The sequence below is a fragment of the Bos indicus x Bos taurus genome, chromosome 25, assembly GCF_003369695.1.
Source record: "Bos indicus x Bos taurus breed Angus x Brahman F1 hybrid chromosome 25, Bos_hybrid_MaternalHap_v2.0, whole genome shotgun sequence".
Classification (NCBI taxonomy): Eukaryota; Metazoa; Chordata; class Mammalia; order Artiodactyla; family Bovidae; genus Bos; species Bos indicus x Bos taurus.
In genome coordinates this window covers 2,987,889-3,013,425 of record NC_040100.1, presented here as the reverse complement: position 1 = coordinate 3,013,425, position 25,537 = coordinate 2,987,889, and the positions used below count along the sequence as shown (strand labels likewise).

The 25,537-nt window shown below is 57.0% G+C and overlaps 1 protein-coding gene across 2 annotated transcripts in view; it reads right to left on the bottom strand.

The window, feature by feature from the left end:
- Window positions 1-25,537, bottom strand: part of SDK1 (sidekick cell adhesion molecule 1) — a 744,026-nt gene that overhangs the window by 70,780 nt on the left and 647,709 nt on the right. For both annotated transcript variants that reach the window (XM_027528208.1, XM_027528209.1), the window contains 6 exons: window positions 16,537-16,646; window positions 15,482-15,632; window positions 14,686-14,923; window positions 7,682-7,797; window positions 6,281-6,470; window positions 4,340-4,438 (listed from right to left, as the gene is read on the bottom strand). In XM_027528208.1, the coding sequence (XP_027384009.1) occupies window positions 4,340-4,438; window positions 6,281-6,470; window positions 7,682-7,797; window positions 14,686-14,923; window positions 15,482-15,632; window positions 16,537-16,646 (904 nt within the window). The remainder of the gene's footprint in view (window positions 1-4,339; window positions 4,439-6,280; window positions 6,471-7,681; window positions 7,798-14,685; window positions 14,924-15,481; window positions 15,633-16,536; window positions 16,647-25,537) is intronic.

The following is a 25,537-nucleotide window of genomic DNA, read 5'->3' as shown; positions in this document are numbered from 1 at the left end:
GTACGCAATGCCTGAGGCTGGACCTCAGGCCGCCTTACTGAGAATCTGGGGAGAGGGATACAAAGGGGAGGGGAGGCCAGTCACTTTAGAGCAGGAACAGAGGGGCCCTGGTGGGCTCTGAACCCCGGCCACCAGGGCCTGTCCGCATGCGACTTTCTTGACTTTGCTGCTGCTGTTGTTCAGCCGCTCAGTCGTGTCCCACTCTTTGCGACTCCATGGACTGCAGCATGCCAGGCCTCCCTGTCCCTCACTGTCTCCCGGAGCTTGTCTGTTGAATTGGTGATGCCATCCAACCATCTCATCCTCTGCCGCCCTCTTCTCCTTTTGCCTTCAATCTTTCCCAGCCTCAAGGTCTTCCCAGTGAGTCATCAGGTACTGGAGCTTCAGCTTCACCACAGGTGTGTACCCATTCATGACAACTGGTCGTGTCTGCAAGGTTTTCACGTGTGCAGAGACATCTCCGGGCCGTGTGGATGCTTTTGCAACTTGTTTTTCCGCAACAGATGTTTGTGAGGCTTTTCCGTGGCACCTCCTGGAGCACGCGTTCGTTACTCTAACGGCCTCTGTAATTTCTCTGTGCAAATAGCCCCCAGTTTGCCTTCTCACCGCCTCACTGATGGACATCTGGGTTGTTTCTACTTGTTTCTTTTCTAAATTTCCTGTTATTTAAAGCAGTCTGCCGTGACTCTCTGTGCGTTTGGCCCTGTGAACAGCAGGGAGGGTTTCTCAGAGTTAAGGCCTTGGAGGGAGGCGGCTGGGTGGGGGTGCACCCGCCCTGGTCATCCCCTCTGCAGCTGCGCTTGCGCCCCAGGGAGAGCGTGTGAGGCTTCTCCCCGCGTCCTCACCTCTCCCGGGGACCATCAGACCTTCTGTGCTCCCAAGGAGAGGGCGTGAGGCTTCTCCCTGCCTCCTCACCTCTCCCGGGGGCCATCAGACCTTCTGTGCTTCTAAGTCTGAGGACTGTGAAATGGTATCTAGATTATCTGCATTGTGGTCTGAATCATCATTCTACATGTTGCTTTCACGATCAGAAAAAGTTAAAGACCAGTAAAAGTAGGGCACATGATTCTAAAGTGAGCGCTGAGTTTCTGTGGACGGGGGACTCGTGTGGTGACTGTGGGCGCAGGAGCTTTGGGAGCCAAGAGGAGAGGAGACCGGCCCAGGTGGGGATGGGTGAGGAAGGGAGGCAGCAGGCAGAGGCGCCCTCTCATGTGGTTCTCAGAGGAGGAGTGGCACCTGGGGGTGACGGGGGTCTTTCCTGGCAGGGGACTCGGGAAGGGTCACCGCCAGCGCTGGCTGAGGCTGGAGCCCCGCCGGGGTTTCAGGGAAGTCCTAGGAGAGGCAGCTCAAAGTCACGGTCACAAAGCAGAGCACGTGTCTGTGTGGGCACAGGGAAGGGCCGGCCTTCCTCTGCCCACTCCGCGGAGCGCTGCTGTCAGAACCGGTTTGCATTGGCCCGGGAGGGCTGTGGAGAGCGCGGAGATGATCACAGACCCGGGACCACCGGGTCTCAGCAGAGGTGGTGTGTGTGTGTGTGGGGACCCCCGGGGGGCCGGGCGGGGGGACTTCACCTCTCTGCTCCGAACGTGCATCTTGTTTCGCAGCATGCTGGGGCTCCCCCGGGAGTGGGCGGTGATCAGATGGTTTGTCCTGCTGCTTCCATGACAGGCTGCCGAGAGGAGGGCAGCCCTGCCTGCGTGCGGGCTCCAGGCACCTCGAGAGCCTCGTCAGCTCCACAGACCACTCCCGCCCCGGGGCCTGAGAGCAGCTGCCCGGGGCCTCTCAGCGGCACAGGGTCTGAAATGCACACGGCAACAGAGACTCCTCGATGATGGTTGTGGTTTTAGTGGCCAGAATGTGCAGGTCCTTGGTCACCTGGCTCAGAAGCGCCGTCCTCACACATAGCAGCGGCTCCCAGGGCCGCAGAGGACAGGGCCGAGCTGTGCAGGTGGCGAGTGTGCCCCGGGCGTGTCTTAATGAAGCCGGGGCTCGGCAAGTATCTGCCTCGCTGTTCGTCCTTTCACGGCTGCCAGTTATTATCCAGAAGACAAATCTGATCACATCCCTTAGCTGCTCAAGGTCCTTGGGGGACTCCCTTGGCACAGATTTTCAAACTTTTTTTTTTTTCTTAATGAAGTGAAACCCTTTTTCAAACAAAATCTTACAGTCCTCACCTGGAGAGCAGGTGTAAGTGGTACGTTTTACTGCATTAGGGTGTGATTGTCAAATTACCTGCAACCCAAGCAGACGAATTTGGGGTCTGCGGTGGGTGAGGAGGAGGAAGGACCGTATTTTTCAGGGCCGGCCTGGCCCCAGGAGACACACCGGGCCCTCGAAGGCCCAGGTGGGAAGGTCTGGGCCACTGGCCCCTCCTGCACACGATGCCTTCCCAGGGGTTCGCAGCCCGGCCGGCCCACACGCCCCAGGGATGATTATGCTCCCGCAGGCGGAAGGCAGCATTCGGTTCAAGACTCTGGAAACCACCCGTGTGACGGAGCAGACCCTCTGGGTCTTCCCGGGACAGCCCCCTCCCCGTGTCCTGTGCTGGGGCGCCTCTCTGAAGCACCCGGGAACAGTGTGTGCCGTCCCTCAGTTCTTCCACAGATGCTGAGACCCCACCGCAGGGGAGGCGGTAAGCGCTGGATAACCGAATGACCTTGAGCACGCAGCGCCCAGGTCTGCGGAGCCTGAGGAGTGCTGGGCTAACCCCTGTGACCCCGCCTGTCACCTTGCCGTCCACCAGCCACAGTACAGCGCATGCTGATCACACCCCCCACCAGACTGAAACCCACTGGGGGAGTTGGGGCGTTTTGAGCACCAGCTGCCCTGATGCCTTGCGTATCGCCTGGCAGTAAACACTGCAGAGTTCGTGTCTGACTCTTTGCGACCCTGTGGACTGTAGCCCGCCAGGCTCTGCTGTCCATGGGCTTCTCCAGGAAAGAATACTGGAGTGGGTTGCCATTTCCTTCTCCAGGGGATCTTCCCAACCCAGGATTGAACCCGGGTCTCCGCAGATGCTTTATCCTCTTTATCCTTCTCCACGGCCCGGTGTCAGGAGACTGGCTTTACTGCCTGCGGGTGAGCAGACCCAATGTTTTGTTTACCAACACTCATCCTCAAGCTCCAGGCTGAAAACACCATCCAGCCCTGAGCCCCTGATCCAGGAGACGCTGCCCTGCAGGGCATTCTGCGGAACCTCCCCGCATCGAGGGCTTCCCGGGTGGCTCAGTGGTAAAGAACCTGCTGCCCAAGCACGAGATGCAGGGCAAGCAGGTTCAGTCCCTGGGCTGGGAAGATCCCCTGGAGGAGGAAATGGCAACCCACGCCAGTAGTCTTGCCTGGATAATCCCACGGACAGAGGAGCCTGGTAGGCTACAGACACGAACGAGTGACGAGCACGCACGCACACCCCACAGTGAGACCACGCGGTTGTGTCACTGGTTCCTCCTCTTGGAGGACCTGCCCCGCCAGCGTCTTACTCACTCCTTACACCCCTCCCCCTCCCCTCCCTCTCTCTCATCTTCCCCTCTCCCCCCTCCCCTCCCCCCTCTCCCCTCCCCCTCCCCCCTCTCCCCTCCCCCTCCCCTCCCCCCTCTCCCCTCCCCCCTCTCCCCTTCCCCCCACCTCTCCCCTCCCCGCTCTCCCCTCCCCCTCCCCTCCCTCATCTTCCCCTCTCTCCCCTCCCCTCTCCCCCTCTCTCCCCTCCTCCCTCTCCCCTCCCCCTCTGCATGAGGCCTGGCACATCAGAGGCTCCTGATTCGTCACAGTGAAAGAGTGAACAAATCAACGGACTGATGACCTTTAAAAATAAAACCTGCTGCCTTTGGGAAAACGGGCAAATTAAGACTCTTCATCAAAGTTATCAGAGCTGGCCCCCGGAATGCCAAGTTCAAAGCAAACCGCTTCCCTGGGACCCAAGCACGCAGTTCACTTGGGAAACTTCCTCAAAGGATTGGGTGCCGGGCCTGCAGCAGCAGAGAGATGCTTCTGGGACCTTGGAGCAAGGCCCGCATGGGAATCTTCTGTGAAAAGCCAGCCCGCTGTTTTCCAAACACACATCAAAATAACTGGGTTATTTCTGAGCAGAGGGAAGGTCAATTATAGATGGTACTGCCGTGAACCGTGAACAGAGAGATTCTGGGCGAACAGAATGTAAATTTCATTCTGCGAAGAACCCCTTAGAGCAGGAGACACAGGGCTGCGGTCTCTCGGCTCAGAAAACGCCAGGCTGCTGCAGATGGGATTTTTTTTCTCTAACCTTTTAGACATCTAATAAAAATGGATGAAATCAATCTAATTGTCATTTCTCTCTGAGCTGTGGTCCCCGCCGCTCCCTTACCTAGAATAATGCCGTTGGGCTCCTCTGGAGGCTGCCACACGATCCGCACAGACGTGAGCCTCACCTCCGGGAACACGAGCCTCACGGGCGGGCCTGGGGCTGAAGGGGGGAAAAAAAAGACCCGAGAATCAGGCCCCACTGGGGATGTCACTCGGGTACACAGCGGGGTTTTGCAGGGTCCTGTGGGCTGGCCAAGGACAGTTATGACTGCTGACGACACTGCTCACGGGTGAATCACTCTGAGTTTTGGGAAGGTGACTTTTGCAGTGCTCATGAACTACGCTGGGAGTCCTGAGTGGTGCCAAAAGCTGGCCACTACAGTCGCTAAGTAGCATGGTAGAGGGTACATCAAGTCAGACTTCGCCAATCTGAGCTGACTCCTCTCCCAGTCTGGACGTCCACACAGCAGATGAAAGGTGAAGAAGGTGGCTGAGTGTCGCTCCCAACTTCCAGTGGAGGTTACAGTGATTGACCAAATAACACGGCTACAGCAGTGGCCTTTCAGACACATGAGCCCTCTCCTGCATCGTCCCAGAAAATCAAGAGGCGATGTCCACAGAGAGTGTCATAGTTCTTCTTCATGGTCTGGTGCACCAGTAATTCAAAAACTAGCTATGTATGCAGGCACCACTGAATAATAGGGTCGTAGACGCTGTAAAATATATTTACTTAAATGGACAACCTAGTAAACGTGTGGCCAGTGTGGGAACTTCTCATTGGAACTTAAGAGCTGACTCTTCCCAGGTAAGAGGCAACAGGCATGGAACAATCGATACAGAAATAAAATGACGTGCGTGACAGCCACTCCAGGGCTGTGAACTTTGCCTCAAGCTACTTAGCTGAGAACGGTATTTTAAATTATAAACTTGTGCTCTGACCCCTGCGTTTGGGTGAAATAAACTGAAGGAGACCACGGGCTCACACGCCAGGACTGACTCAAAACGGGAAACTCTGACGTCTGGTCTGTCTTCCATGGCTTCTGCCCCTCACTGTCCCCAAGGGTGATTGCTTGCATCGCGATGAAATGAGGGGAAGGAGAAACAAGTTTATATCATGATTGTGGCCGAAAACAGACGGTGGTCCATGACTCCCCTGCCTGTGCGTTGGGAAGAATACCCTCCCCAGTTTGAGGAACCATTACTAAACACCCCTGTTACTGTTCATTCGGGTGGTCCTGGACACAACATACAGTTTTGCAAAGACATGGCCTTCAGGCCACAGGGTCCCTTTCAGACGCTGGCTGCCCTGAGACCAGCCCCTGAGGAAGAACGATGCTTGAGGCGCCCCCTCCTCTGACCCAGGTGAGGCCCAGCTCCCGGGCTGTCTCCCAGCAGACGGGGAGGAGGGTGTCATCTCAGTGGTTAGAGCACTTTCCAGGCTGATTTAATTCCTTCAGTAAAAGGGTGAAGAAAATCTCTGGTGCCTTACTTTCAGCTGAATCTGAGCCTGGGTTTTTTGGGGGGGAGAATATTTGCCACAGTCTGGTTAACAAAGATCATGTACAGGAGCTAACCTTGGGTGGCTGACATCTGCTAAGTGGAGAAACATGGCTGAAAGTTTAGACAATCATCAAGAGGTATTTGTTTCTGGGGTTGGGAACCTGGGCACCTCAGCCCCTCAAACATGCCCTCTGAGGGGGCCACCCCAGGGAACCTAGGGCTTTTCAGCAGCTTTGTGCCAACGCCACCAGGAGTGGCCTGAGGCGTCCTGGCCTGGCCCATCCGGCCTTTCAGGCTCACCCCTAACCTGTAAACACTCACTCTGGCTGAAACTGGCCGTAGGGGCACTCTGTGGTCAGAAAACAGCTTTGCTTCATTTTCCTCTGCTGAACCGAGGGGAGAAGGAGTGTTCTGAAAATTAAATTGAAGATGACCACCGTCCGAAGGGTATGGATGGGGACAGCAAACCTGGGGGGCGGGCGGAGGCATGGCCCCGACGTACCGTCGTCTTTGGTGCGTTCCAGGATGGGGGGCACGCTGGGGACGCCGTTCCCGATGCGGGTGAAGGCCAGCACCTGGAGCTCGTAGAGCACGAACTTGCCCAGGCCCGCCAGGAGCGCCGACTGCGTGTGGTTCCCGCGCACCACGTGGCTCCGGGGCTCGGGGTCCAGGTCTTTGGCCCGGAACAGGATCTGAGCGGCGACACGAGGGCGGGGAGGGGAGGCAGTGTGTGAGGAGGGGCCTGGGGGGCTCAGGACCCGTCCTCCCCCAGGGCAGCTAGTTGAGGACGTGGGGATCTAATTCCTAACCGCTGGCACTTTTGGGGAAAGAGGGAAGTGCAGCAATTTCCTGGAGACTGGAAGGTGGCTGCAGCGATGACCCAGCCCTCAGCTGGCTGGGTGAGCCAGACGCTCCGCTGTAACTGACAGGATTTGAGGTCCCCGGCGGCAGCCCCTAAAACCAGGGCTCGACACAAACACAGAGACATCCCGCTTCTTTTAAAGGAGCCGGCGGCCACTCGGCTGCATGGCTGTTAGGAGGCGGGCCTCCTGCCTCGGAGGACCTGGGGACCCCTGAACCAAGACCCCGCCCCGGGGCTGTTCACTGCCCTCACTGCAGCCGCAGCCGCACTGAGACGGTCCCTCCACGGCCCGCCGGCTCCTCACTCCCAAAGCTCCCCCCGCCGGGAGCTGGCCCGCAGGAGCAGTGGCCGGAAGGCAGTGAAGGGCGGGGGTCGGGAGGGAGGGCTGTCCACGGCCAGGTGGGGCTGTGGGCGCTGCTCTCAGAGCTGGGCTGGGGGTGCTGCATCCAAACGGGCCAGAAGGGAGCTATCAGGATGCCCCGGGGTGGCGGTGGGGCGTGAGGATAGGAGGAAACAGAACGGGATGGAGAAGATGGACGGCCCAAGGAGAGGCCACAGCACATGACATGCGCGGCCTCACGGTCAAAACCAGGAAGGTCCGCCCTGCTGCTGGGGGAGCGGACGGCACAGAACAGGGGGATTTTGAGGGCCTGGGTAAAAGCAGACAGGGCTGGCCCAGAAAGGTCTCCCAGAGAAGCCGGGAGGTGCCAAGCCTCGATGCCAAGGCCAGCCCCCAGGACGGACACGGGTGGTGATGACACCTGCAGACACATGTGTAGGGGCCTCTGGACACGTCCTTGGCATTGTACAAAATCAGCCACCATCGACTAGAGGGAGCAACCGCCGTTCCGCCCATCTTAGGCTCAGAGCGCCTTGCGTGGGCCTGCGTGACGAGGGTGGAGTGACCCTCACCCCAGACAGTGACGAGGGAGATGAGAGGAGGAGGGTGAAGTCCAGGAAACAGGCCAGAGCCAGCGATGCACAGGCCATGCGAGCTCGCCGGCCGGGGAGGCAGGCGGGGAAGGTCACCCGAGCAAGTACCTTGTAGCCCAGGATGAGCCCGTTTTGGTCTGGTTCGGGGACCGAGGCCCACGTCAGTAAGATCTGGGTGGAGCTGACGGCCTCGGCTGACACGTTTTCAGGGGCGGCTGAAGGAACTGCAAGGAATGAGTTAAAGAGATTGGCTCCGGAAGTCGAAAGGCTTCTACAAATAAAGGTCTAATTTTTACCCTTCTAATCAAGTTGTCCTTGAAATAGCAATGCACTCTGAGCGTTTTTGCAGTGATCAGATTAAACCTGCAGGGGTATCATGGAAATGTAAATCTCCTTAATATTAGCAACAAATTCCATAAATCCCGGGTATTTAGGAGCTCCATGTTACCCGAGTCCACCCAGAGAGAAAATAAGCTTGTCTGATTCTTATATTAACTGGTGAGAACTGTGGCTTTTATCTCAGACGGAATCCTCACTTTCAGACACAGTTCATGGACCTCTCTAAACGCGGACTTTGTGGGGGACAGGCAGGCGGAGAGGGGAGGAGGGGAGGTTATGATCTGCGCCCGGGGTGGGGGCAGGGGAGCCTTACATGGTGCACCTCTCTGTGGGGAGGGGGTGACAGGAACGACCAAAGCGAGTGTCAGCACCCCCAGCACCTCCTCGGTCGAAAAGGAGAACACGTCAAGTTCACGAAACTCTTGGGCACAGAACACGTGATGGGGCTGTGACACCTTCTCAGTGACCACCCCCAGGACCAGCCTGCCGACTGGCTCACTCGTCCACCCGTCCATCCATTCACTCATGCATCCATGTACTCCCTCACGCGTCCACCCCCTCGCTCATTCACTCACTCGCTCATTCGCTCATTCACTCATTCGTTCATTCACTCGTTCACTCACTCACTCATTCATTCACTCACTCACTCGTTCACTCGCTCATTCACTCATTCATTCGTTCATTCACTCACTCACTCATTTGTTCCCTTCCTCACTCACTCACTCACTCACTCATTTGTTCTCTTCCACACTCACTCATTCACTCCCTCATACATGAGCACTTCCTTCTTTCTGCTCAGCCATTGTGAAGGCTCCTCTGGTAGTCAGTCTGAAGACAGAAAGTAACGTATTTTTGCACGACGACACTGCTCCCCAACTCTGCTTCCTAGAGCTTCTGTACCAAAGCGATGTGGTCTTTGCTGTGGATTGAATTGTGCCCCTTCAAGCTCCCATGCTGAGTCCTGACCCTCTGGGCCCAGAATGTGACCTTATTGGGAAATATGGTCCCTGGGATGTAATGGGTCAGATGAGGTCACATGGGGGTGAGGTGGTCTCTATTCCAGCAGGACTGGCATCCCTGTGAGAAGAGATGGACGTGCACGTGGGGAGACCCCCAACCCCTGGCAGGACTGGGTTTGTACTGCCACAGCCGAGGAGCTTCCAGAAGCTGGGAGGGGGAAGGACCGCCCCTCCTGGCACCTCCAGAGGGAGCTCAGCTCTGCTCACATCCCTTTCTCCACCTTCTGGCCTTCAGAGCCTCGAGAGAATACATTTCTGCTGTTTGAAGCCACCACTCTGGGGCACGTGATTACAGCAGCCCCAGGAAACAAGGGGCTGCTGTAATGAAGTCTTTAAGAAAAAAATGACAGGACTCCTGCAGGCCCTGGAGGAGATGCTCTCCGTTGTTGGCCAGCTGGTCCCAGGTGCTCCGCAAGCGGCAGGTTTGGGATGGAGGCGGAGGGGCCAAAGCGGGCCCAGTGGCAGGCCGGGCCTCGCACTGGGCCTGGAAGCACGGCTTTCCTGGCCTGACTGCCTGGGAGGCGGGAAACCCCCAGCCCTTGCCCACTTGCGAGGCTGACTGACGGGCCTCGGAGCCTGACTGACGAGGCTGACTGACGGGCCTCGGAGCCTGACTGACGAGGCTGACTGACGGGCCTCGGAGCCTGACTGACGAGGCTGACTGACGGGCCTTGGAGCCTGACTGACAAGGCTGACTGACAGGCCTCAGAGCCTGACTGAAGAGGGGCTGACTGACGGGCCTCGGAGCCTAACCGACGAGGCTGACTGACGGGCCTCGGAGCCTGACTGATGAGGCTGACTGATGAGGCTGACTGACAGGCCTCGGAGCCTGACTGACGAGGGGCTGACTGACGGGCCTCGGAGCCTGACTGACGAGGCTGACTGACGGGCCTCGGAGCCTGACTGACGAGGCTGACTGACGGGCCTCGGAGCCTGACTGACGAGGCTGACTGATGGGCCTCGGAGCCTGACTGACGAGGCTGACTGACGGGTCTCAGAGCCTGACTGACAAGGGGCTGACTGACGGGCCTTGGAGCCTGACTGACGAGGCTGACTGACAGGCCTCAGAGCCTGACTGAAGAGGGGCTGACTGACGGGCCTCGGAGCCTAACCGACGAGGCTGACTGACGGGCCTCGGAGCCTGACTGATGAGGCTGGCTGATGAGGCTGACTGACAGGCCTCGGAGCCTGACTGACGAGGGCTGACTGACGGGCCTCGGAGCCTGACTGACGAGGCTGACTGACGGGCCTCGGAGCCTGACTGACGAGGCTGACTGACGGGCCTCGGAGCCTGACTGATGAGGCTGACTGACGGGCCTCAGAGCCTGACTGAAGAGGGGCTGACTGATGGGCCTCGGAGCCTGACTGATGAGGCTGACTGACGGGCCTCAGAGCCTGACTGATGAGGGGCTGACTGACGGGCCTCGGAGCCTGACTGATGAGGCTGACTGACGGGCCTCGGAGCCTGACTGACGAGGCTGACTGATGGGCCTCAGAGCCTGACTGATGAGGGGCTGACTGACGGGCCTCGGAGCCTGACTGACGAGGCTGACTGACAGGCCTCGGAGCCTGACTGACAAGGCTGACTGACGGGCCTCAGAGCCTGACTGATGAGGCTGACTGACGGGCCTCAGAGCCTGACTGATGAGGGGCTGACTGACGGGCCTCGGAGCCTGACTGACGAGGCTGACTGACGGGCCTCGGAGCCTGACTGACGAGGGGCTGACTGACAAGGCTGACTGATGGGCCCTGGAGCCTGACTGATGAGGGGCTGGCTGACAAGGCTGACTGATGGGCCTTGGAGCCTGACTGACGAGGCTGACTGATGGGCCTCAGAGCGCAGGCGTGAACCAGCTGCCACGTGGGTTGGCCAACGCCCCCACAACACACACACACCGCTGTTGGAGCCTGTCTGTTCTGAGCACGGGGTCCTCCTTCCTGACAGTTCTGGAGAGAAGACGCTGGCCAGCTTACCTGGTCGATTAACTTTTTCTTCCCAACTACGTCAGTAGAGGGTCATTCATTCCATCATTCAGTCATTCAACAAAACACTATAATTCACTTGAGCAGATTTGTGTCACAGGGAGAGAATCTTCCTGGCTTCCAGTGAACTCAGCCCCCTGAAGGGAGCAGGCCGGCCGCACACACCACTCCGAGTCCCCCACCTTCTTCAGGGGCTCCCACGGTGCCACTTGTGTCCTCTGCCCATCAGGGGCTCCCCCTCGGTGTTGTAACTGCCAAGGCAGTTACCAGGACATTGCTGACACATATGCTTATTTAATTAAAAAAAAACAACTGAGCGAGAAGCTGGCACCTTGCGTCAGTTGTGAATTAAAGGTGTCACTTATCATTCAAAGAGAAGGTAAACCTACAATTTTCCGATTTCATTTTCCACTTTATTTAGAGCCAGGTGAGAGGAGCAAGTATACTGCACCCAGACACTAGTGTTAAGTTCTAAATTTCCATCTCTCTGCAGAGAGAGAGGCCATCGTCATAGCAACGCAAACTGGACACCTCTCAATCCTTAATTGTCTCCTGCGGTTCACCTTGGAGACCATAGTGCCCAGTTCTTATGTAGACCTACATGTAACAGATGACTTCCTAAGACGTGCTAACATGTGCCTCCACACACTGGCAGGCCATCCGTGTCCCCAGAGAGTAAGGGCAACTGGGCAATTGTGGCAGCTCAGCCTTGGTGCCCAGAATGCAGCTGGGTTCCCAACAAGGAGACAGGCTGAGCAAATGGTAGTGTTCACGATGAAAATTTCAGCCCATTTGAGTCTTACCAGGGAAAACTGCCATTTAGTTACAAAATATTTATGTTCTTAAGATTTTGGGAAAAAACCTTGCACATTACATAAGTTGAGGGAGATTCAACTCCTTTCCAACCTGGTATCTTGAATTTTGAGACAATCCTAGAAACTCCCCTTTCATTAAAAAGAGTACCATTTAAAATGCATTTCCTTCTTTTCTTCTCTCTCCTCTGCAGGGCTTCCCTCTTAGCACCAGCTGTGCCTCATGTAGTGTCTTTGATTTTAAGGGCCTCATTTACCCATATGATATATCATAAGATGTCATGAAACCAGCTCAAGTGCCCGTCAAAACCGGACACTTCATGTAAATGTGGCTTGAGTAGTTCTGCGTGGTGCTTCCACGGCTGGCTTTCAGCATGTCTGTGCACAGAGCTTCTTAAAGCATGGACATACAGCTATTGTCACGGAGGTGCTGCGTGTTCCAGAAGGGACCTGCAGGCTTCCTCTCCTCCCAGCTCCCTCCGACCCCATCTGACTCCATCAGCAGCTGTGACTCTCCACCAGCGTGCCCTGGAGACCCCTTCACCCTCTTCATCAGATGCCGTGATGACCTCTGACCTCTGACCACTGTTTTTTTTGTTGTTGTTCAGTTGCTAAGTCGTGTCTGACTCTCTGTGACCCCATGGACTGCAGCACGCCAGGCTCCCTGTCCTCCACTATCTCCTGGAGTTTGCTCAAACTCATGTCCATGGAGCTGGTGATACCATCCAACCATCTCATCCTCTGTCTGACCACTGGAAGGATGGCTGGAAAGATTTTTACAAAAAGATACTCTCAAGACAGTCATTTTGCCATTGGTCATCTTTGTTGAGTGTTCTTTAAAGACTTATCCCAAAATATTATTTTCCATTTAAAAATTCACTTTTTTCACCTTCACATGATATTTCATTGTTTTCTGAACAAAAGGCTGTGGCTAAGTGCAGAGCTTGAGGTTGAGTTACTTTCTTTCAGTTCCTTCAAGATTATTATTCCATTGTCTTCTGCCTGCTGTTGTTCTTGAGAAGTTGGTTTCAAACGATCTTTGGAGGTGAGATGCCCTGGGTCCAAATGTTTTTAAGATTTTCTCTTTGGCTCTGGTATTTTGCAGTTGTAGGGCAGTGCAATTTGGTGCAGATTTATTTGTATTTTTCGTGTTCAGGAGTCTTCAGTCTGATACACAGTGTCTTACCTCAGCTCTGTAATTTCTGAGCCATAATCCCTGTGTGTTTCCTCGTTGCCCTGCCCCGCATCCTTTCGGAATCTTACTGAATGTATGTTGGACCTTCTCAGTCTGGTCTTTGTCTGTTAACTTCTCTGTCATACTTTCAGTGTCAATGTCTCTGTGCTGTATTTGAGATTTTCACTCATTTTCAGCTTCCAGGTTGGCAATTTTCTCTTTCGCAGTGTCTAACCTACTTATTACCTCAGTCATAGTGTTTTACTCAATGATTGTGTTTTATTTTATTTCTCCCTAAGAAAAACTGTTTTAAATGGTATTTTAATCTCTATTTAGAGTTTTAATGCTTTCTTTTAATAATGAAAGACTTTAATATTTATTTCTAGCTTTAGAATCAACGTTACGTAAACAAGTCAACGTTAGATATTATTTGTGTTTAACACTGTGTAAGATTAAGGTATACACCTAAGACACGAAGAAGACAGGACTTCCCCGGGCTCAGGAAGCCTCTGGGGAAATAGCTCAGTCCTGATGCAGCTAGTTTCCTGTCTCAGACTTCCCACCTTCGTCTCAGCCTTCTTGGGTGGAGGTCAGGAAGGTATTCTGAGTGTGACATCTAACCCAAGACTTCCCACCTTCGTCTCAGCCTTCTTGGGTGGAGGTCAGGAAGGTATTCAGAGCATGACATCTAACCCAAGACTTCCCACCTTGGTCTCAGCCCTCTTGGGTGGAGGTCAGGAAGGTATTCAGAGCGTGACATCTAACCCAAGACTTCCCACCTTCGTCTCAGCCCTCTTGGGTGGAGGTCAGGAAGGTATTCAGAGCCCGACTTCTAACCCAAGACTTCCCACCTTGGTCTCAGCCCTCTTGGGTGGAGGTCAGGAAGGTATTCAGAGCCCGACTTCTAACAGCCCACGTGGTCTAGGGTAAGCAGTTCCCTGATACATCAAGTGCTGAGCAACCTGGGTAGGGGTGAGCTGAAGAGCAGAGATGGTCTTTCTTTTCAGGAGAAATCCTCACTATTTCAGACCTTCGGAAAGAGCTGGTTTGTGTGTCTTTAAAGAGTGTCAGCAACACTCTTTTCTGTGTTTCTACAAGCTCAAACCAGGCCAGCAAGGGTGCTGCAAACTGCTGTTGACCAGTCTGGCCATGGAACCTAGAAGATAAGCATTCTGCCGAGTGACCTCTGGAAGCTCTCCTCCCTTCCTGGCAGTAAGCAAAGGGTTGTGAGCTGTCTCCAGGTAGGTGTCAAGAGGCAGAGGCGCCCACCCTTTGCTCATCTCTCCCCTCTGGCCACTGTGTGAGACGGCAGCTAGTCTACAGGACGGCAGAGCCTGGGTCCTCAAATCACCCCATGGAGTCACTAACAGGAACACCCATCTTACGCTGTAAAGAGAAACTCCCATTGTGCGAAAGCAACAGACTTTGAGGGTCTATTTCCTGGGGCAGAGGAAAGTGTCTCAGCACACCACACGCACAACTGTCGGGAGGAATTCCTGAATACCGTGCGTCAAAAAGATCCCGTCAGTCTCCGTACGCTCCTACTTCCGAGCACTGGTGGTGAAATCATCCCTAGTTAAAAACAACAACGCAAGTCCAGCCCCTGGGAGAATCCATCATCAAATGCAAAGCAGTGTCACGGGCTCTGAGGCAGGTTGACCTAATTACTCAGGAAAGACACAGTAAGGGGCGTGGGGTGGGGTAAGGATGAGCCAGTGAGATGCCACTGAGCCTGGGCCCACTCCTCCTCCAGGAGACACGGGAGGGCCCGGAGCCCCGACTCACCCGACTCCCGGGTCCGGCCCCGCACGGCCGCACTCCAGGGCCCGGCACCGATGGCATTGAAGGCCTGCATCTGCAGCTCGTACTCGGTCCACTCCTCCAGCCCCTCGACTGTGAACTCCCGCTCCAGCCGATCACTGATGACTTGGGTCAGCACCGCAGAGGGCAGGTCCGGGCGCCAGTACTTAATCCTGTAGCCCACGGACTCGGGGTTCCCGTTGTACTGAGAGTCTGGCAGTGGCTGGAAGCAGACAACAGTCTGTGGTGGGCCCCCGTCTCGGAACCACCCCCCATGAGGGTCCCCAAGCACCAGCCTGTCTCATGGGGCTGAGTCCATGGAACAGCTACTCTGGGGTGAATATTCTTGGACTTTTTCTTTTTAACTTTTCCCTGGACCTTTTCTTCTGTTAATTACAGGAAGCCTTGTCAGTAACTTTAGCTGAACTTAATTTCTTTTAATATATTGTGGCTTAATTTTGTGAGCAAATGTTCTGATTCGATATCAAGCTGGCTCTCTTACAAATACTTCAGACCCCTTCCGTGTCGACCAAGCTTAAGGACTTATAGGTCGAGCCTGTGGGATGGTTGACTTTCTTCCCTGAAGAATATGTCTTGGTTCCAAGAAGCCAGTGGGTAACGCTACTAATTAATAAGACAGCTGGGGATGGTTTGAGATCCAACACTAATTATAGGGTGCGCTACTTCTTGGTTTAATGACGAGATTAGCTTTGACCTGGACAGAGGCAGGAGGAAGCGATGACTAGGCTCCGGGCTCCCCCCAGCACCGCCCCCGACTCACCACCCAGCGGAGCCGCAGGCTAGTCTCGCTGGCAGTACGGACAGTGATGCTGGTGGGGGCCACGTCCGGGGGGGCCTGCAGCGTCTGGATGACCCGGGAGGACTGGCTGAAGGGGCCGGCGCCGACGACGTTCGCCTGCCTCATGCGGAACCTGCGGGGAGGGGACGCGGGAAAATGGGAGGAAACAAGGCCCCGCGCCAGTTTCACATGGCACATCACGGGCCTCGGCAGCTCACTTTACGCTGAATGTTTCCCCCTAAAAACGAGTGAATCTTGATTCATCTGCTCTAAACTAGGAAGGATGTTAAAATGAGCGTAGGTTCAATAGCACCTCTCATTAGGTTTTTTTAAAAAAAAACAAAAACCCTCACTTTGGTATTATATTGAAACGGTGTTCTTCACAAAGATATAATTTCCCCTTTTACTCCCTGAATTAGTCATTCTCAGTCTTCTGTTCCCCGGTCACATGAAGTGCATCCATCCTGGCAGAACAGTGAGGCTATCACACCCAGCATCCGAGATAACTGGAAATCCTTTCTCTCTGCTCAATCTTACGGGAAGTCATGGCATCTCAAGCAGCCGCCGACACTCTGTCCTTTGTTTGGGCCAAGGATTTACTGCCTGGATAAGTTTCAGGGTCAAGAGGCAAAGGTTAAATGGCACGTTAAGTGCTTGATTAGTGAAACCCACGCCTCCGGGACCCAGGGAGGGTGAGGCAGGTGTCTCAAGGACGTCTGCTCTTCACACACACAGCACCCTAACAGCCCCAGAGGTGGGGTTCTGTGGAAAAAAGAAAAAAAAAGACCTACATCTCCAACCACGTGTGTCTTGGCTACGGAGCCTGATACACCAGCCATGCCTGCTGGCCAGCGAAGCTGGTGGAAGGGACGCTGCTGGCCTGGCAGCAGGGACAGTCTCTCTGGGAACGACACTCAACAGCATCTCGTGCCCGGAAAAGCTCAGTTTACTGCTACGGCGGCTGGAAGCATCTCGCTCGCACGCGTGCAGCTGGGTTTCACCACTGAGGACAGAGGGCCCTGGTGGGCGGCTCTCACCGGTAGTGAGTGTAGGGCGTGAGGTCCGGGATCTCCAGCATCTGGGCATCTGGCTCGTTCTCCTCCTCGCAGAGGGTGACCCACTCCTCCTCGTCCCCGATGGCTCCAACCTGCAGGATGGAGGGCCTGGGACCCGCTGGACCATTTGGGGCTGAGCCCACTGGCCAACCTCTCACGCAGGGGGCATTCAGTCCCGTGAGCGCACACCCCCGACCCCCCGACCTGCGCCTCTGAGCAGGGACCCCTCTGTCCCCACCACTGGGTCTGGGGGTTGCAGTCACCAGCTCTCGGTCAGGGCCTGGGCACACCTGGCCCCGGGGACTCAGACCAAGAGCTTGGGACAGGACCTGCCTTCAGGTCCCCTGTGGACAGGGGACCAGCTGGCAGAGAAGACCTGCCCAGCCCCACGGGGCCCGAGTGGCTGGGTGTCCCCAGAGAGGGTCCAGAGCTGTTTCCCCTGCCTCGCCTCCTGCTTCCACCCTGACCCCTTCTGCCCGAATGCACGCCGAAGACGCCACCACTGGCTGGGCCTCTGGAGGTCCCTGTGCAGGGGACCCGGCTGCTGCCCTGGGAACGAGCTGAGGTGGTAAAACCCGCCTTGGAGCACAGCTGACCCAACACCTTCTGTCCTGAAGCCCGCCTGTCCCTTGTCCTGCGCGATGCTCTGCTGCTGCTTTTAGTCCCTGTCCGTGAGCTCCCATCCGGTCAGCTGCCCAGGCGATGCTCTCAGCCCTTCCAGGACCACCCGGCCTGACCCCGAGCCACACCTCTCCCGGTGCCCGTCCTCGTTCGAGCGGCTTCTAGTCCTGCCCGAGCCAGTCTGACCGCCCTGCTTGTGCTGCCTGTCCTGTGGACCAGTGGACCTGACCCCACAAGACAGCAACAGTGCGGGTGGGGGGCACTGGTCACCAGCTGCCAGGGAAGCCCCCCGCGTTCTCTGCAGGTCCCTGCACCCCGTCCAGGCAGGTGCTGGGCCTGTGCAGGCCTGGGGGGTCGGGGGCCCGGGGACACCTGCAGACGGAAGGCTGTGGGCATGGAGAGCCTCAGGCCAAGTAGGCGGTGCCGAGTTGGGCTGGCCAGGGCCCCGTGCAGGCGACACCCCACAGACGGCTTCAGGGACAGCACAGGAAACGCGCTCGCAACGTCTGCAGAGAAACCAAGCTGGCAGGCGGTCACGGGGGTGGGGGGGGGGATGTGTGTGTGGCATGAGGATTTAGAAGGACCTTGGTGGACTGGAGCATGCAAGACCAGAAGGGGACAGCAAACATGGGTCCGGGCGGCGCGAGTCCCAGAGAAACGAAACACAAAACTCTAACCCTCTCCATTCATAGCGTGAAAGCGGCTCGGCAGGTCCTCCAGCAAACCCAGAACCACCATGCGACCCAGCAACCTCACTTCTGGGTCTACACCCCGAAGAAGTGCAAGCTGGCTCTCCAACCTTTGCGCACACACGTTCACGGACGCTCTGCTCACAGCAGCCCGGCGGGGAGCACGCAAGTGCCCGTCCATGGTCGACAGGGAAACAGTGGTGCAGCCCTAGGACGGACGCTGCCCGGCCACGGAACGGGCGGAGCGCTGACCCCTGCTGCACCGCAGGCGGGCCTTGAAGGCGTGATGCCGAGAGCAACCAGACCCGGAGGCCCCACGCCGCGTGATCCCATCTCATAAAATACCCAGGACAGGTGGACCCGCAGGAGCAGAAAGCAGACGGCTGGGCGCCAGGGCGGGGGAGGTGGGTGCGGCATTGCCTCGGGAGCCTTGAAACATCTCGGCCCAGGTGGGAGTGGAGGCTGGAGTGCAGGCACCAATCCGTGAACCGTACACTTCGACGTGGTCAACTTTATGTTCGCCACAAATTTCACCTCAATGAGAAAACATCAAAAGTGCAAAAGGCGGTGACCAGCCAAGAACATGGTGGGGAAAAGATCCGGATGTCAGAGCGGGTACTGAGCTCAGGGGGCAGCGAAGCGGCGAGCGGCTGGGGGGCAGGGACGTCGGGAGGAGGGCGGCCGGGGTCCAGGGCCTGGCACTCAGGGGCCCAGGTCTCCCCGGCCTTAGCCTGTGACCCCATAGGAGGTGCTGCGGTTTGGCTGTGCGGCTTTAGTTCTGAAGAGTGTCGGGCTGGGGTATCCAAGCCACACTTCCCCTCCTGTCTACTGCTCTTTTTTAAAAGACCCGGATTTGAATGGAGGCCACATCATCGGGGCTCAGGTGGGTGCTTCACGGCCACGTGGACCCGTCGGCCATTCTCCCCATGAGCCCATCTGTTGTGACTCGAGAGCATCACACAGTCTCAACACCCGAACCTCCCGAAAACACGTCCGCTCTCTGCTCTTCTCCACAAAGCCAGCGACGTCCTTGGAATCTGGACTGAAACCGGGCCTTCGGGATGAAGTCCTTGGAATCTGGACCGAAACCGGGCCATAGGGACACCTCTGTGAACAGGACCACGCCGCCCCCAAAACTGGCCACAGAAGGCGACGCCCTAATTCCATGCCCTCCGGCACCTTCCGCGAGCCCGATGCAGGGCTGGTCACGCCCAGGCTCGCTCAGACACGTGCCCGGCAAAAGTTCCCAGTGCTTGCGGGTGAGGGAGCGGCGGGTGGTACGGGGCTCGGGGAGAGCACCCGAGGGGCAGTCTGGAGCCCAGAGAGGCAGGGGGCTGTGAGCAGATGGCTGCGTCGGGCGTGACGCTGGTCAGAAGGGTGACGCACGGGACCTCCAGGCCTGCGGTTTCTGCAGCTTTGCACCTCAGTTGACAGCGTCTGGGCCGGACCCTGACGAGCGAGTCAGACGCCATCAGCAGCCTTCAGACAGAGGGGCCTCGGGCGGTGCTCACTCACAGGCCCTGGCCTGCCTCCTGCTCGGGGAACGCAGCGTTCCCGGGCCACAGGTGTGGGCATGGCCGGCCCCGCAGCGGAGCCTCGAAGCTGCAGCAGAAGCCACCTGCCGCACAGTCCGTGTCCTCACTGTCCGCCCACCCTGTCCAGCCCCCCGCAGCGGAGCGTGCCCCACCCCCACCCGCCACCGCCTCCTTCCCGAGGCGCCTTCCCCGCTTGTTGTCCCTCGTCCCACGAGCCCCTGAGGGGGATTCGGGGTCTGGCTCACCACCAAAGCCCCAACACCCCCACCGGGGTCCAGCCCAAACTCAGGGCCCGACTGGTTGGCTTATTAACATACGGATGAATGTGTTAATACAAACACATGTGCACGATTTCAAAATCAGCGTTGAGACGGGCTGCCTAGCGCTGAGCTCCAAAAGTAACGATCGGAGAACGTAACTGGCTCCAGACCTCAGGGGTGGGGGGTCGAGATTCCGAAACAAGCGGTTTACACGTGGAGTAAAGAGAGGGGGCACTTCTCTGCCAGGAGCCAAGGCCTGTGTTTCCTGCTGGGCTCCTCAGGCTCTCTGCTTAGATTCCAAGACCGTCAGGAAGGAGCGTTCTAGAAGCAACCAGCGCTCACTAATGATAGATAAAACAATCAGAGCTCAACGGGGAACTGGGGTTTTGACAATTTTTTTTTTTTTTTTTTTGATTCTTTTTCTTTTAAAGCTAACAAACAGCACTTTGCAATACTTAGGACGAGAGCAGAGATGCCATACATCTCAAATGCTGCTCAGCGGGGGGCAGCCGTGAGCATCCACAGGGAGCCCTGCGTCCTGTGCTGCAGCCCCAGGAGTCGCGGCCTCCTGCATCCTCTGGGTAGGGCTCTGGGCTGCTGTCCCCAACCCCGGCAGGCACTTGGCACCCACGACTCCGGAGGCGGGGCTCCTTCAGACCCGCCTGCTCTTTGAATGCCTGGGGTCCCAGACCCTCCACCCCTGCTGAGTGGGTTTTTCATCAGGGTTGCCAAGTTGCCTGCCCTGGGAAGCCCCTGCCTCTGAGAAGTCAGGTGGAAACCAGCCCGCCGGGCAGAACCTCTGGTGTCCCCGCCACCCGCGGCCCTGATGAGCTCAGCATCCCAGGGGCCGGGGATCAATGGCCACTCAGAGGAGAGGCATTAACCTCATCCACAAGGGGACGGCGAGTGGAGAGGGGGCACGTGGAGCTGAGCTGTGGGCAGGGAGGGGAGAGGAGGAGGGGACCCTGTTCTTTTGCAGAGTGGAGGAGAGAGAAAGCTCCAGAATCCATGCCATGGAAGCCTGCTGAGCTGAACCCCGGAGTCAGCAGGAAAACCTGCCTGTCCAGCAGCCTGTGGTCTGAGCGGCGTCCCCACACCCAGCTGCCCAGAGGGGCAGCTGGGGGCATGGAGGAGGTGGGGTCAGATGGGCCGCCCCGCTGCAGCACGACCAGGGCGGGACTCAGACCTGGAAGGGACTCAAGGCCAGTTCCCGAAGCGTCTGGGCAGCCTGCGACCCTAATGAGCTCCCCCGCCCACCCCGCACTGCCTGACACCAGCTTGTGCCGAGGTTCCTGCTGGGAAGCAGCCCTAGGCTGGCTTCCTCCTGACAGTTGGTGATTCATTTACTTTTTAGCTATTTCATATTCTTTCTGTCTTCAGAAGCAGGAGGATTGTGATGTGACCGTTCCAGAGGCTCAGGGCTTTGTCCCCAGCCCCTGCACCAGTGAACAGCCCTGGCGGCCGCAGATTCCAGCCCGGCTCACTGCCCTGGTCCCATGGATGGCCCAGGGCCTTCTCCGCTGCCCAGCCTCCCTTCTCTTACTTCCCCCGGGTGCTGGAGTTTCTACCACTTTATTCACACTCCCTCTGAAATATCCTCCTAGGAACCAGTTTTCCATAAAGTCCCCCCGTCCCAAGAAGAGGCTTCTCCTGGAAGCCACTCTGGACCCAGGACTGTCCCTGCACTGGGGGCCCCTGGGGGCCTGCCTTCCTTGAGTCTGTAGACCCACTGTGTGTGGCCTGAGCCCCCCACCCAAGAGCTGCTCTACGACTCGGGGTGGGGAGGGAGGTGTGGGACCAGCCTCAGCCCTTTCCTCTGCGTCTCCCTGGAGCTGCCAAGGGAGCCGGGCACCCAGCTCCCACTCAGCCCTCACGTGAAGCTGGCTTCCCACCGTCCTCCACGAGCGTTGGGGGGATGGTTCTGTGTCCGTCGCTTCTCTCACTTACACACCCCCTCTCTAGGGCAAACAGGACTGCCCGCATCTCCATGCACCCTGCGCGGTGTCGTACCACTTGCTAAGACCCCGAGATGCCGGCGAGGGTTGGGCGCCATCACTGATGAAGTGCGGTGGGGTGGGAGTCTGAGGGGCTGGGAAAGGGGTAGGAACCCGAGAAGCCGCGCCTCCTGCTCATGTGATGCGGGAACCTGGCCTTGGAGTGGCGACCACAGGACAGCCCCGAAGGCCCACCGGGAGACGCTGACAGGGGAAGCATGCAAAGCGCTGGGACACCCTGGCTCGAGCTCAGAGACCGGGAAACTCAGGTTCTCAGGAGCACAGCCCTCTCAGCAAGGCCTTGCAGGCCTCACATCGGCTCCCTCCTCCCCTCCGGTGCCTGCTCCCATCACTGCCTGCTCAAGCCCAGCCGCCCAACCACGCTGCGGCTCAGCCTTCCCCGCATGTACCAGCCACAGCTCTCGCTCTGTATCGAAGACCCGAAGACCCGGACACTGGGGCCTTGCGACCCTGCAGGGACCGCCCCTCCCCGGGCAGCTGGGTCCTAAAGACAGTAAACAGCTCAGCCGCGAGCACACCTCCCTGTGCAAACCAGCCAACCCAGAGCCCACCGCCCACCCCTCCTCCACCGGCTCCCAGCCTCTGGGCCACCATCCACCTGTCCTCTCCACCCTGGGCAGGTTGCACGCAATGGGGACGGGCCCTGTGCCCTGGAGCCTGTGGGAAAGATCCAGACCAACCAGTCCTCAGCTGCCCACCCCGCCTTGTCTACTCCTCCCACAGAAACCTCAGTGAGGTCTCTGGTCCACAGTGAGGTCTCTGGTCCGCCCTCCCTCTGCCTCCAGCCGCCCTGGGGTCTCCCCGTGCGGCCCTGCCTGGCATCGCGTGCCCCCTCCTCTCGGGAACTTGAGTAACAAACGATCTTTCCAGGCAGACATCTCCTGACCCCTGGCTTCACTCTACCCAAATAAGAATAAAATTTCCATTTTAAAACAACTGGGGGCCATGCGCCTGTCACTCTGCTATTTTCTCTGCTTGGAGTGTCCTGCTCCCCATCAAACTACAATAAGTTCACCTCCTACGTGGAGCCCTCCTTGATTATCCCACTCTGTTACCCATTTTCTTTCCAAGGCTGTCTTGGCAATGGTTTTTTTTTTTTTCATAACAGTTCTCACAAGCCTCATTTTATTATTACATCTCAATCATTCCTCCTACCCCCTCCCCCAGTTGTGGGTTTCTAGACGTGGGGACTGAAAGCTTTCCGTCTTTGTAATCTAGCATGTGGCATGAGTCTGGAGACCAATGTGACAGGAGGGGCTCAATACGTGTTTGCTGGATGAATGGATGACTGGAAGAAGCAAATAGAAAACCTAATGACGGGAAAAATGAAACATATAGGCAAATCTAAAATTCCAACAAGAGAATCAGGATGAAAGAATCTGAGCGGTTCTCAAAAAGAACAGGAAAACATAACTCCCGTAAAACTTAATTCAGTTTGACAGGGGTGATTTATACGGACGTTGACCTCTATTTCTTGAAAGTGACATTTGTCGTAAAGCGCTTCCCTCGGTCGTGCTTGAGTTGCCCCTTAGGCTGCAGTGTCTCCTCCTCCTGTGGTATGTTAAAAAGTCCCGTAATAGGAACTAAAAGCACCTGATAGACGTAACGAACAAAAAGCCACTTCAAACCACTCATCTTGTGCAGTCTTCCCACACAAGTCGAGGAATAAGAGGAAAGTCCTCACAAGGGTGTTATTATGGACAATCAAGCAAACAATAAACACTGTGAAATACCCGCGTGTGCACGCCATTGCCACCCATCCCCACGGCACGCACGCGCTCGGGCAGAGGCGTCACACCGGCACCGAGCTGTCCCCATCTCGGCAACTCTACCTGATGGCCGAGCCACTCCTGAAGGAGCCGTCAGTGATGACAGCCCTCGTATGCACACGTGACAGACCGCTCAGGAAAAATGCTGCTCTTTCCCTTCCTATTATGAGAAAGAGACTCCACCACAGTGAAGGCTTAGACAACTGAAACGTTGACAGCCCCTCGTCGGGAGGGCCGCAGACAGCACTGACACCACCCATGATGAGGGAAGGAGGAGATAAAATCAGCGATTAGAAATCCCCAACTCCAGAGCTCGAGGGGATGAGACGAAGAACATCTGACCTGTGACCCTGCCAGAGACAGAACACGCCGTGGGAGGTGGCAGGCAGCCAGGTGGATGGATACACAGGCAAAGGATGGACAGTCTCCTGGGGGCGGGCACCAGGAGCGGCCGGATGTGGCCTGGTCCTGGTTCCATGTGAATAGACTCCTCCACGAGCTCCTGGACGCTCTGGACGCTCAGCTGACTCAAGCCGGGCCGGCTTCTGGCCGCGGGAGCTGTTCCTCCCGACCAGCACCCCTCCTCTCCCGCCGGGGACGCGGGCCACCTCGGGTCTCTGACCGGAGACCACGGAAGTCCAGCACCTCCCGAGCCGAGCGTCAGCAGGACGCTGCCCTCAGGTGGGCAGGTGGGCCTGGGCTGGCCTGGCAGCTGGCTTGACGACAGTACTTTCCGGGCCGAGCTGTGCACTCTGCACAGCCCATCCCGGGAGCACTCCCAGGGCAAGGACAGTCGTTCCTTGGAGCCACGCTGCCGCAGGCTGCTCTCTTTGAGTCCAAACACTTGCCTTGACTTGCACAGTTTTCTCATCTGCTTGTGTTTATTAAGTGCTCAGTACATACAAGCCGGCATGGAGGCTCTCAACGCGGTGTCCTTCTCCCAGCGTTATCCTGAGGTAGCCAAGCCCCCGAGGCCACAGGACTCATCTAGCTTTCTCTGGGGAAGCGTGTCAGCCATCAGGAGAGGAAACAAAGCCTGGATCCACCTTGGGGGGCTGGTAGGGGGAGACAGAGCCTCCTTCCACCCCCCCACCTTCTCTGCGGGAGGAAGGTGCGTCTCCACCGGCCAGCCCTGTGCCCCACCGACTGCCTCGGGCCTCTGCGGGCACCCTGCCCGGGGGCCCTGGGCACCGGCCCTCCACCCCAGCTCCTCTTTAGTTACTGAGACCAGCACTCAGAGGCCATGCTGTGTTTTATGAGCATATAACGCTCCCTGAAACTGTTCCGTTGAGAAAACGGCTACTATTATGCACAAATACACACTAAGTGAGCTTTTTTTTTTTCTTTCCTCTTTCCGATGGAAACAGTTTTTATCTGCACCCAGGCGCTACCACCAGCATCTTCATGGCAGAAAGCCATGCTCAGAGCAGGCTTGGGAGCAGCTGGGGTGACTCTGGCTATTAGAGCTCAGCCCACGGCTGTGATGGGGGGTGGGTGCAGGGGCTCTGGGCGGGTGGGCAGGCGGGCGCGGGAGCAGGGAAAACACGTGCCATCTGCAGTCTCTCCTCTCCTGGTGTGCCGTGAAAATGTGGGGAGAGAGGCTGTGCTCACTTTCCAGTCAAAGGTTACTAATTAAGTGAAGCATTACAGGGCCAGAGTTACCTGGGAAAACGGCTGTTTACAATTTTATTAACCCACATCTGGGCATCAGCTTATTTCAGGGCCTTTCAAGGGGGCTCCTCCCCCTTGATGATGACCCCAATGATGAGGGTCTTTGATTTCACAGTTCACCGGCAACAACCCCAAGGACGCAACCTTCTCGGCACACTTAAAAAACGGTCAGAATTCAAAAGAAACTTCTGCAAAGATATGGATCAGAGGAAGAAGAGCAGAGGCTGTCCCATCATGAAGCGATTGGTGTAGCCTGGTCCTTGCTCCCAGAGGCTGCCCGGCTGCCCTCTGCCCTCCCTGGCCAGCGGCCATGGTCCCTGTGGGGTGGGCCAGGATGCCACCCCCTCTGTGGACCTCCACAGCCACCTGAGTGGACTCAGGCCTCCTTCCTCAGCCAGCACCCTGAGCAAGCCTCTATAAATC